This window comes from Ctenopharyngodon idella, chromosome 2, assembly GCF_019924925.1.
Source record: "Ctenopharyngodon idella isolate HZGC_01 chromosome 2, HZGC01, whole genome shotgun sequence".
Lineage (NCBI taxonomy): Eukaryota > Metazoa > Chordata > Actinopteri > Cypriniformes > Xenocyprididae > Ctenopharyngodon > Ctenopharyngodon idella.
In genome coordinates this window covers 3701027-3714605 of record NC_067221.1, presented here as the reverse complement: position 1 = coordinate 3714605, position 13579 = coordinate 3701027, and the positions used below count along the sequence as shown (strand labels likewise).

General features: G+C 45.3%; 1 protein-coding gene across 1 annotated transcript in view; it reads left to right on the top strand.

The window, feature by feature from the left end:
* Positions 1-13579, top strand: part of LOC127522225 (uncharacterized) — an 884749-nt gene that overhangs the window by 30484 nt on the left and 840686 nt on the right. Inside the window, exon 12 of the mRNA XM_051911962.1 lies at positions 11795-11968. Coding sequence (XP_051767922.1) covers positions 11795-11968 — 174 coding nt within the window. The remainder of the gene's footprint in view (positions 1-11794; positions 11969-13579) is intronic.

Here is a 13579-nt window from a genome sequence, read left to right as displayed (position 1 = left end):
ATTTGTGTGTTTCTGGATGCGGTCGTTTCCTGTCCTCACTGACGGCCACGATCACTGTTTCACATGTCTGGGCGCGTGCTGAAACGATGTTCGTGGGTAGTTCATGTTTTCGTATGAGAACATGATCACGTCGACACGCCGGTCGTGACTCTTCTTTCTCCGGGAAGCTTGAGTCCCCTCTGTTGTTGGCCAGCTGCCGCTTGTGTGTAAAAGCACAGCCGCGGGTCTGCCCGACACTCTGGGAGACCGCGGAGATCAGCGAGAGCAAACCTCTCGCTCCTCTGCGTGTCGTGTGCCGTCGAGCTGTCGGGCTGCAGCGCGGGTTGTCACGGCAACCCAGCGCTCGCTCGGCGCTCTAGATGCGCGGTCTCCTTGCCTAATCTCCATTGTAGCGCCCTCTCTGGTGCACCAGAAGAGGTCTACTTTGGTGAAATGGCTTGGGTGTCTTGAGGTTGAGGGGTTCCTTCGGGGAACCAACCCCCTAGGGCCCCTCCCTCTAGCGCATTACATGCTGTGCAGCTTCTGGATTGGATTGCTGGTCCTCTTCATAGGGGAACCTAGCATTCCATTTAGGGCTCCAGCTGAGGGTCAGATGTCGATTGCAGCATCGGAGAGAGGGCTGTTATGCTCTGGAAATGAGGGTGACGCTGCCCACTGTAATGGTGTGTGCTTATGCTGACTCAGATTCAGAGTTTACAGCCATGCTTTCCCGGGTGTTCCGGGTGTGCATGAAAAACTTGGCAGTATGGAGCTATATTGGTGCCATAAATATGGAATGCCAAAAGTGCCAAAATCTGCATAAGTTTTTACTCTCTCACTACCCTTATGGGTGGGGTGGCTGTTCACAGACCACACCCACCCTGCATGTGAGGCCAAGGCACTCTTTATGCATGAGGGTAGTTCTGAGCCGGGGTTGAGCTGCGCTTGTTGACTAACCGTGATCAAAGTCACGGCGCAGGCCTTCGGCCAGACGATGTCCACCTCAGTGGTCCAGAAGCGCCCCCCTGGCTTACCTTGCTGAGGTGCAAGAGGTCGTCAAGCTAAACGCTTTCTCGACACTCCCATCTCACAAGGTGGCCTTTTCGGTGACACTGTCGGGGACTGAGCCCAGCAGTTCTCCTCAGTTAGTGGCAGACCGGGGAGCCTCCCCCGACAAACCGTTGAGTTCCTCGTGGGCCCTCAGTCTGCTCGTCGCCAAGGGTGTCGTCCCCTGCAGAATAAAAAAAAAAAAAAACTCCGGCCCAGTCTGCTCTACTGTGTCCGCTGCAGGAAGATGACACCTCCCGTCTCTGCTACTGTTTAAGTGGTTAGTGAAAAATCACCCCTGAGACGGGTGACCCAGAGACGGGTGGGGCTGCTCTCCCCCCCCCGGAGGAGGGCCGGGTGGTAAATCCTGTTGGTTGGGTTTGTTTCTGTTCTCCCGCTGGTCCAACAGCCAGCGGTACCCAAATTTTCAAAAAGAGAGCAGTTCCTCCATCTCTGGGTCTGAAGAGGGCTCGGAGAGCAGTGGGAGGAGAAAAGCCTCACCACTCTCATCCCCCTCTTCCTTCGCCAGAGGGCAGCAGCGTGCAGTCGAGAAGGCAGCAAAGCCTCTCCTGCGCCCCCTGCCCAACCGTGGAACCAGGTAGGTGTTGCACAGCACACTCTGACCCCGCTTCGGGCCGCCTCGCAGAGAGAGCCTCCCGAGCTGCGTCCCTGTGTTCCACCTCGCTGCCTCACTGCGGGTACGCCTGCGGTCCCTTTGATCCCGCCTGTACGGTCTCTGTGAGCCTGGTTAGCGCTCCCCAGTCCGTCTCGCTGGCTCATTCGGACCATCGGGCTCGGCTATGCGATTCAGTTCGCCCGGCGTCCCCCCAAGTTCAGGGGTGTCCACCTCACTGCAGTGAAGGCTGTCGATGCCCGTGTCTTGCGTGCGGAGATCGCGGTCCTACTGGCGAAGGACGCGATAGAGCCGGTCCCTCCAGCCGATATGAGGTCAGGGTTCTACAGTCCCTACTTCATTGTACCCAAGAAAAGCGGTGGGTTACGACCGATCCTGGATCTGCGAGTTTTGAATCGGAGCCTTCACAAGCTACCGTTCAAAATGCTCACGCAGAAATGCATTTTCGAGTGCATCCGTCCCCAGGATTGGTTTGCAGCGATCGACCTGAAGGACGTGTACTTTCATGTTCGATTCTTCCGCGACACAGGCCATTCCTGCGTTTTTGCGTTCGAAGGTCAAGCATATCAGTACAGAGTCTTACCCTTCGGGCTGGCCCTGTCTCCCCGCGTCTTCACGAAGGTCGTGGAGGGAGCCCTTGTTCCCATGAGAGAACAGGGTGTTCGCATCCTTAACTATCTCGACGACTGGCTCATTCTGGCACAGTCCCGGGATCAGTGGTGCGAACACAGGGATTTGGTGCTCAGACACCTCAGCCAGTTGGGTCTTCAGGTCAACTGGGAAAAGAGCAAACTCGCCCCGGTGCAGAGGATCTCTTTTCTCGGTATGGAGTTGGATTCGGTCGAACAGATAGCACGCCTCACAGAGGAACGTGCTCAGTCGGTGTTGAACTGCCTGAATACGTTCAACGGCAGGACAGCGGTTCCACTGAAATTTTTTCAGAGGCTCCTGGGGCATATGGCAGCCGCAGCGGCAGTAACCCCGCTCGGTCTGCTTCATATGAGACCGCTTCAACACTGGCTCCACGGCCGGATCCCGAGATGGGCGTGGCAACGCGGCACGTTCCGGGTGGCAATCACTCAGGAGTGCCGCCAAACCTTCAGCCCGTGGTCGGACCCCTTGTTTCTTCGGGCTGGAGTACCCCTAGAGCAGGTGTCCCGGCATGCTGTGGTATTCACGGATGCCTCTGCCACAGGCTGGGGTGCCACGTACAACGGGCATGCAGTGTCAGGGGTTGGACGGGCCCCCATCTGCATTGGCACATCAACTGCCTCGAGTTGCTAGCGGTACGCCTTGCCCTGAGCCGCCTCAAAGGGCCGCTACGGGGCAAGCATGTACTGGTCCGGACGGACAACACTGCGACCGTTGCGTACATCAACCGTCAAGGTGGTCTACGCTCCCGTCGCATGTCGCAACTCGCCCGCCATCTCCTCCTCTGGAGTCAGAAGCATCTGAGGTCGCTTCGTGCCATTCATATTCCCGGTGTGCTCAACCGTGTGGCCCACGAGCTATCACGAGCTGCGCGGCCAGGAGAGTGGCGACTCCACCCCCAGGTGGTCCAGCTGATTTGGAGAGAGTTCGGAGAGGCTCAGGTAGACCTGTTTGCCTCACCAGAAACCTCCCATTGCCGGTTGTTTTACTCCCTGTCCGGGGAACACTCGGAACAGACGCACTGGCGCTCAGCTGGCCCCGGGGCCTTCGCAAATATGCGTTTCCCCCAGTGAGCCTACTTGCACAGACCCTGTGCAAAGTCAGGGAGGACGAGGAGCAGGTTCTGCTAGTTGCGCCCTATTGGCCCAACCGGACCTGGTTCCCAGAACTCTCACTCCTCGCGACAGCCCCTCCCTGGCCCATTCCTCTGAGGAAGGACCTTCTTTCTCAGAGACGGGGCACTCTCTGGCACCCGCGTCCAGACCTCTGGAAACTCCATGTCTGGTCCCTGGACGGGACGCGGAGGTTCTAGGTGACTTACCCCCCGAGGTACTTAACACCATCGCTTCGGCACGTGCTCCGTCTACGAGACGGGCTTACGCCTTGAAGTGGAACCTGTTCGTCGAGTGGTGTTCTTCTCGTCGAGAGGACCCCCGAAGATGCTCGATCGGTGTCGTGCTTTCCTTCTTGCAGCAGGGGTTGGAGCGTAGGCTGTCCCCCTCCACCCTCAAAGTCCATACTGCTGCTATCTCCGCATATCATGACCACATAGATGGCAAATCTGTTGGTCAGCACGACCTGGTCGTCAGGTTCCTTAGGGGGGCGAGGCGGTTAAATCCTCCTCGTCCTCCCTCCATACCCTCTTGGGACCTTGCTCTGGTGCTGAGAGCACTTCAGATTGCTCCCTTTGAGCCCTTGCAATCAGCAGACTTAAAGATTCTGTCTATGAAGACTTTGCTGCTGGTTGCATTGGCCTCCATCAAGAGGGTAGGGGACCTGCAGTCTTTTTCGGTCGACGAATCGTGCCTGGAGTTCGGGCCGGGTGACGGCCATGTGGTACTGAGACCCCGGCCTGGCTTGTGCCCAAGGTTCCTACCACTCCCTTCAGGGACCAGGTAGTGAGCCTGCAAGCGCTGCCCTCGGAGGAGGCAGACCCAGCCCTGGCTTTGCTCTGTCCAGTTCGCGCTTTGCGACTGTACATAGACAGAACTCAAAGCTTCAGGACCTCAGACCAGCTCTTGTCTGTTACGGAGGCCAGCAGAAGGGAAAGGCTGTCTCCAAGCAGAGGATGGCCCACTGGATAGTGGATGCCATCGCCCTGGCTTACCAAGCTCAGGGCATGCCCTGCCCGCTCAGGTTGCATGCGCACTCCACGAGAGGCGTCGCATCTTCCTGGGCGCTGGCTCGTGGCGCCTCGCTACAGACATCTGTAGAGCTGCGGGCTGGGCGACACCTAACACGTTCGCTAGATTCTATAGCCTTCGTGTCGAGCCGGTCTCCTCCCGTGTTCTCACCTCAGGTCAGAGGCACGGAGAGGCCCCGGCTTAGTGTCGGCTTGCTGCGCTTACATGCGCTTTTTTCTCCAGAGAGTCCCTACAAGGCAGACCCTGTTGAGTCCTCCGATCTCCCTTCGGCAGCCGACGTGGCGGAGCGTCTGGCGCTAGGCCTATACTCCGTTGTATCCTTGAGAACCGGGTTTAGGCTGGGTACCATATGTGTGACCCTACTGGGATCCCATATGTCTAGTTCCACGGTTGCTCCTAAACGAAGCCTGTGTCTTTCCCTCTGGGAGAACCCACCTCTCATCGAGTTGGAGTCACCCCAGTTCTTCCATATGTAGTACAGCCTACGGGTTAGTCCATATGTACTTCTCCACTTAACTCCTTCGGGAAGGATGTGGCTTCCGCAGCGTTCCTTTCCCAGCGGAAGGGTACGCTTTCCCAGCGTTATCCAATAGTCTCACTGAATGGGTTTTGGGGAACAGCAGTGATTGACACTCTCTGTGTTAGCCCTGTCCCACCGTCCGTAGGCAAGGGGGTTCAGGTGGCTTACAACAGAGCGCTGGAAGAGGGCAGCCCCTGTGGCGCTTTGGTAGGGATTCCTATTCGTCGGTCTGTCCGACGTACGTCGAACGTGACCGACTGAATGGGAACGTCTCGGTTACAAAGGTAACCCTCGTTCCCTGAAGGAGGGAACGGAGACGTACGTCCCGTCGCCACAGTCGCTGTACCCCGCTGATGCTGCCGCCTATCCGGTTCGGCTCCTCAGCGAAAACCTGAAGATGCAACGCACCTGCTGCTCGTTATATACCCGCGCTGCGAGGCGAGCAGCTGATGCATATGATTGCATGCCAATGTGCATTGGCTCGTTGTAGTTACACTCGAAGTAGATTGGCCTCTCTAGCGAGATTCCTATTCGTCGGTCTGTCCGACGTACGTCTCCGTTCCCTCCTTCAGGGAACGAGGGTTACCTTTGTAACCGAGACGTTCATCTTTCAAAAGCAAGTATTTATGTCAGTGAACATATCAGTGCTGTCAGAATGACAAGTCCTTGTGTCATTGTTCTCGAACAAGATAGTCAAAATGCTTAGCCATGTTGTCAATATAACAGTGATGAATATTTCATCTGTAAACTATGGCTAGTTTTTATGACAGTGATTGAAACTGCCCAAGACTGCACTTTGTCTGTATGGCATATATCAATTTTAACAGTACAAATGGACACATTACTGTATATGGGAGATTGATTGCAAAAGACTAGACAGGATTCACAGTTTTGTATTTACTGTTGGTCTGTCAACAAATCACTGTAAAATGTCCTTGTGATAAAAAAGACAAGACTATATACATACACTGTATATATGTGTTCATGTGTATAGTATGTATCTGTATAAAGTTCATTTAGCCTGCTATACTGTATGTGTAAAGCAAGTGTAATGTGCTACTGTAAGTGTAAAAATGCTACTGTAATATTAAGATTATAGCTCGCATACCACATTAGTGTGCAGTGCACATTGCTGAAATACATACCTGATATGTCTATGAAATGCTTGAATGATTGAGGAAAAGGTTTTTCTCCAAACGTTCAGCTGCACCTTTAGACCTTCATAAGCCATTGTATAAGGTCATGATTGAAAACATTGTTTACAATAGTGGTCCTTATTTCACTAGAAACGTGCCTACGCCCTTTGCCTTATCTACCTCTTCCTCTGTTTTGCCTCTCTACCCTTCTACCACACATCCTTACTCCTCTTCTTCTTTCCAGCTGTTGACCCTGTTTGTTTCCATGATGTTCTTCCATTATCAGAAATTGTAACTCTTGTGTTGTGCTCTGTCTATATATGCTTTCCAGTTGAAGATTCATGACGTGCATCTTTTAGCTGCTTTAGAGAACTGGTTGGGTCATTGGTTGATCTAATGCTTTACATTCCCCTGAATACATTAGTGAAATTCAGGATTCACCTGCAAAATTCATCAATTCAGGACACATTTACAAAAGTCTAATAATATACTTGACACATTGTGATAACTAGGTCAACCATTTTGCATTTAATGACTTGTGCGATGAACTAATGACTAGATGTTTTGAGGGGTAAGACTATTCAACAGAGAACCATATAATACATTTTGAGCAACATGACATTAGCAATTGATAATGTAGGAAATAGCAGACAATTGTACATAATCAGTTGCATGAATGTACCAAAGCATTTGCAATTTGTTCAAAAGAACGAGAAACTGCTTTTATGATGTACAAGTGACTAGATGTTGTGGAGGTTGAACAAGTAGTTTTGAAAATTTCAGTCCTGATCTGAGAAATGTGCCAAAGTGACTGAGAAAAACTGTAAAGTTCTCTGTGTCTTTTGTTTGCCTCCATATTCAGTTCTCAGTTTGTGCAACTAACTTTCAATACTTTTGTACAAAGAACAAAATAAAATTCACTTTGAGGATTTCTATTGTTCAGGTTTAACTGATTAATCATCTGAATGTTTTCATTCCTGTTCTAGACTCTCTAACTGCAGTGTAACAGAAGAAGGTTATAAAGCTCTGGCTTCAGCTCTGAGATCAAACCCTTCACACCTGATAGAGCTGGATCTCACAGGAAATGATCCTGGACAATCAGGAGTGAAGGAGCTCAGTGATTTACTACAGGATCCAAACTGTCAACTGAAGACACTGAGGTGAGACGGGATGAAATAATTATCAAAATTAGTTATATTCAGGCTAAATATTCATAACAAATATATTATTTTAGTTACACAATAAGCTGGACAATTTGTTGCATCAAAATGATCAAGATCAGATCAGATGCTGCAGGTTCTGCATGATGATGATAACCGTCAACACAGTTTAGTTGTGGTTCAAGCTACAGGTCAAATAGACATTATGGGTCAGTATATGTGCTATTCTGGAGTATGGTATACCTTGACAATTAACATGCACAATTTTGTTTTTGTGCAGACTTCTCATTAAAAATCCTAGATAAACTTTCAGTCAAATTGTTTTCTGAAAAGTCCTCAAAGAGGACTTACAAAAAGAGGACTTACAATTGGTGCGTTCCAAACGGGATATATCGCCCTCCGAAGGGCACTTCGGAGTGAAAATAATCATGGCCGCCATATTGAAGGGTCGTTCCAAACCGAAGTGCTCAAAACTGGCCACTTCAAAGGGCCCTTCGGAATGAAGGATTTCGAAGGGTACAACTGATGGACACTTCAGGCCCTCATGATCCTTTGCACAGGGAAGTTGTTTTACGTCACAGAATGGGTACAGGAGGCTCGAGTTCGATTTGACCTATAAATGTATGTATAGTATTTTTCTATACTACTGTAATATTTATACGAGCTAGATTTGGTTCATTATTATGGTCAAAATAACATTATACTTAAACAAAAATACTTTACAGCTCCCTTTATCAGTCCATTCAAATGTTTCAAATACATAGACACAATATACATTATATTTATCGTATAAGACTGGCAGTAGCTTATATTACTACAGTAAATGAATGCTTATTAATACAAAGAGTACACCATGAGGAAAAAAAATGAATGGCGCCTCCTTGATTGTCTCGTTAAGATGACGCAGAAGTGCGTTCCAAAAAAAGAGTTTTTTTGACCCCTACACCCTTCATCCCTTCGAAGCTCTCACTCCGGAGGGTAAACCCTTTGAAGGGGTTAGGGCATGAGCCCTTCCGAATGGAACGCAGGGAATGACTTACAAAAATACATAACAGCTACAAGTGTATGCACCACTTGCTTTATGCAAGCACTATATAGGACAAATCACAATTCAGGATTTACCCTATTATACTTTATCGACGCAAATTGATAGGTGAAACAACAAACAGCCACCCACAAATAGTCTATAAACAAAGCATCAGGCTGTCTTTGAGTTCACATGAGCAACGGTTAAAGTTTTCGTCAGGCTACAGAAGAATACCAAAATTCCTCCATTCAATTAGGCCTAAGACGTCGAGAGTCACGCAGACCTATAACAACCCAGCCACACAGAATAACATGCCTTACCTTAACATAGAATCGACCACAAACTCCAATGTTTATATTTTTTCTACGAATCTTTGAGTTAACATATACTAAACATGAGTGGAATTTGCACCGCAGCGCCCCCACACCTTGATGCTCATGACAAGAATGGCATGTATTTTCTTAATTGAAGTGAATTAGGTTTAAATCGCCATCATGCATGAATGAATGATATTTTTGCAATTTTACACATAATAATCCACAATGATCACATTACACAAAACTGAAATTGCATGTCAAAATGACACATTGTCAATATTTTTTGAGATCCCCCAAAATTTCACAAATCACGTTTTCAGGGGAGCCCATGTCTTATTAAGGGGAGCCGAGCTCCCCCTAGCTCCCCCGTAGTTCGCACCCTGTGTGTGTGTGTGTGGATGCGCGTGTGTGTTTGTGTGTGTGTGTGTCAATTTGTTAGTGTGCGCGTTTGTGTGCACACGTGTGTTTGAGTGTGTTTTAAATGCAATCATTTGGTTTTGTTTAACTCTGAAACATGAAATGTGGAGTTAAATCTGCTTTTGCTAAAGAACAAACTTTTAATAAATATAAAAAAACATACTTTCAATGAACTTAAATTTTTTAATTTACCTCTATTTTTTGGAGTTATTATTACTTAATCAAAACAACCCAACTGCAGTCTGATTGATATTACTTGGAATGCACAATAAAAAAACATGATTTGTGAGAATTAATAAAAATGGAGTTAACTGTTTTTGCAAATGAACTCTTCATTTATTTGTGTATTTAAATGTTCAAAGAAAAGTGTTACATCTAAATAACTAACTAGAGCTTGTCTTTAGTACAATAATTGAGTTTTTTTATCTTATCAATCATGTTTGTAATGCAACAGACATTTAGTTGAGAACTGAATTGACTCTTCTGCAGGTTTTTGAGTGCTGCTGCAGATGAAGCCTGTCAGTATGTGGAGAGAGTTGTGGGTAAAAACCCGTTACTCCTGAGAGAGCTGAATCTGAGTGAACATGAACTAGGAGACACACGAGTGAATCAGATCGCTGCTCTACTGCAGGATAAACACTGTCAACTCAACACACTGATGTGAGTATTGTTCATTTATTTAAAACATTACATTACTTTTAAATGTAATATGACTAATATTTCCTCACATATTTCAGTCAGAGCAGTTTTTTTTTCTCAGTGTCACACAGAGCCACAACAATGTAAAGAAATACAATTAAACAGGAAATTAAAAACACAATTTAAATGTGACATCAAGCTTTAAATATTTAATTAATAATTTAATTATTTCAGTTACTGTAGAGGGAGATCAATGGTTTTCTTCCAGAGCTTAGAAAACTCTTCAAATAAGTGATAGATTGAAAAAACAGCTGCACTATAAACACAGAGATGTCTTTCCTAACTTTCACAGGTTAATTCTGTGTAAATTAAATATAAGTGTGTATATATTGATGCTCTTTTTGAACACGACTGCTGAATGTGATCATGTTTACTGATTGCTGGTGTGAAACAATGTTTTTTGTGACATCAGAACTGTTCATAACTGCTTTCAGTTTAATGTTTGTATTTCACAAAATGTAAAATGTCTAATTTTGGTGCAGCATTTACTGTAACTTTTGAACAAGTGCATTTTAGAAATCTGTGATCAGAATCTGCCTGTAATAAGATCCACCGAAGGCAAGTTGTCTGAACACAAGTGCAGCTTTATTCTAGTGATGTTACTCCTGATATCGAGGCTTCGAAGCTTGTGTCGGGAACATCAGGATCTTCCCGCCGGAGCTCCGTATCGAGGCTTGTATTGTTTTAGTGAAATGACGTCACCGGTGACGTTCGAAGCCTCGTTTGAGTGAAGAGCTTCGAGAAGGTGTTCATTTTTGGCGGAACAATGTGTTTTTTCCCTCTCGTGTTACACAAGCACTTCCACTTCTCTCTGTCCAGTCCACCTTAATCACTTTCACCTTTTTATCCGGTTCAAAAAACTTTGTTTTTTCTCATATGTTCAACAACAGCATTGCCCAGTTACAAAACTATGAAAATTTATAAAACAACACTGAACATAAATACTTCACAGAACTAATTATTTATTTATTTATTTGTGTATGTTAATGTATCATGAACCATGTAACACACATTTTGGTGCTGTCAAACTAAACTTCCTGCACCATTTTTCCATTGATCATCATGTGTCTCTGAAGCGTCATCTTGCAACCACTACTTTATTTGTTATTTTAATTTTTGTTCACATTTCTTTGAATAAAGACTTGACTAAGAAACATGAACATAAACCTCACCAACAGCAGTTACAGGGAACAAAGACAGACTAAAGACAATGATAACATGAGGGCTATATATACACACAGACACTAATGAACAAACAAGAAACACCTGAACACAATGAACCAATAAAAACGTGACACATGAAACAAGGAACCAATCAGAACATGACACATGAACAGGGGGAGCACATGACAAGATCACATGAGGAGTAAGACTGTGAGAATTATACAAAATAAAAGACATGAAAACATAAACTAAACTAAACCCAGAACAGACGTGACACTGCCTCACGGTGCAGCACTAAAGCAGATGAACCTTTTCCAAAACTTGTTTGATTGTCTTCTGCTTCAGGAAATACTTTCATTCCTTAATCTGTTAATGTTCGTTTATACAATTATTCATTGTTCATGTTCGTTCACAGTGGATTAACTAATGTTAACAGAAAACTTTTGTATTTAAAACTGTATTAGTAAATGTTGAAACTTACATTAATGTTATTAAATGCTGTACTAGTATTGTCCATCATTGGTTCATGTTAACTAATGTAGTTAATGTGAACAAATGAAAGATTATTGTAAAGTGTTAGTGAGTCGACAATGTGTCTGAAAACAACCGACATAAACACATTTGTCCCAGTGATCAAACCAAGAGTGACATTGACACGAAACAACCTTAAAGATGAGATGAAATGAATGTGTAAACTAACATTAATAGATTGATGATTTCAACCTTTGTATTGTTACAATGTCGTAGTATATTTAAATGAACAATGTGTCGTCTTTCTCCATGTTACCTGCACCTGGATATCCCTGTTTATTTGTCAGCAAAAGTCTGCTGGATGAAGCTAAACATGTTAGTTGATCATCATAGATCTGAGTCATTGTCTTTTCTCTTTCTGTCTTCAGTCTGTATGGATGCAGAATTACAGAGAAACAGTGTGTCATCCTGACTTCAGCTCTGAAATCAAACCCGTCACACCTGAGAGAGCTGGACCTGAGCTGGAATAAACTAGGAAACTCTGGAGTGAAAAACCTCAGTGATCTACTGATGAACCCACAATTCAAGCTGGAGAAACTACAGTTAGTATCATTATACTGTATTTACCGTTTAATTTATTTTAAGTCAACAGGGCACAAGTCACATCATTTGTAGCGCTGCATCTCCATCTGAAGAAAGATTCAGAAATGGTTTTATTTAAAGGATTAGTTCACTTTCAAATGAAAATTAGCTCAAGCTTTACTCACCCTCAAGCCATCCTAGGTGAATATGACTTTCACTTTTTATCCTGACACATCTGAGCTTTATAATGGCAGTGAACGGGATCAATGAGTATGAGCTGAAGAAAGTGTCTCCATCCACATCCATCCAACCTGGTTGGTCGGGCTTTTTTGCAATGCATTTGCGGGTTGTTTTGAACGAGCTGTAAGCTGTGTGGAGTACGTTTATTATGGATGGATGTGGATCTTCAGCTTATACTCATTGATCCCGTTCACTGCCATTATAAAGCTCGGATGCGTCAGGATATTTATTAATATTTCTTTGATTATGTTCATCAGAAAGAAGAAAGTCATATTCACCTAGGATGGCTTGAGGGTGAGTAAAGCTTGGGCTTGGAAAAGCCAACTTAAGCCGGGGACACACTTAAAGTCGGCATGAAGCGGAAGTTGCGATTGTCTTTTCTTCTCTACTGTGACGTCTATCTGAGTGAAACGGCATCTGAAATGAGAGGGCGGTACTTGATTTCTTACTTCGGGAATTGATTGGATCGTTGGAAGTTGGGTGTTGCTAATAAAATAGAGGCAGATCTGAATGCCTGTTTGGGAATTTCTCTCCACCGGACTCACTGCGAGCACCCTCACATTACTGTAAGAACCTCATTTATTGAGGATGACGAGGACGATCAACGGCACTAAACAGCGAGAGAGAGACTGACTGACGGTGTGTGTCCGCCATTATAGCATGTGACAGGAAGAGACGATGAGTCGTTTTGAGGGGGAGAGCAGGTTAATGTTTTTGATTAAAGATTACGAGGGCACATGAATTTTAAAAAAAATAATGAAGTGCACGGATAAATTATTGATAATAAATACTACAATATTCCATAAAAAAATAAGAGTTGTCAATTTTGATTTCATGCCGACTTTAACGATTGTAAGGCCGATTATGAATGTAAATTGATACTTATGACTGATCGCGCTCAAACGCGTCCAGTCAGAGCCAGTTGCGTTCAGTCGGCGATTACAGTCGGTGTTCAGATTCCGTGTGTAAGTATTTAAATCTGCTTCAGTCGCAGGAAACAATCGCTGTGTGTTGAGCTCAGTCTTAGGATGTTTTAGCTAGTCGTTAAATGTGTGCCCAGCTTTACTGAAATGCTGTTTAAACTTATTTTTCTGAGACTAACATTTCTGACTTTAACTCCTCCTGGAGCTTTAAAGCTAGAACTACCAAATTCGGCTCAAACCTTCAGACTGTTCTGACTTAGTGTGCTTTATCTTTTCTAACTGATCGGACTTACGGTTTTCCTAAAAATGACTATTAAATCTCGGAAAAATCCCATTGACTTTCACTGATGGAATGTTCAGATGAGCCACGACTGTTCAAACTCCAACTGACAAAATTCACATTTAAACACACTGAAGCCCATTAGACTCAATTAAACTGACATTCTGTGAACTATTTCTAATCCATTG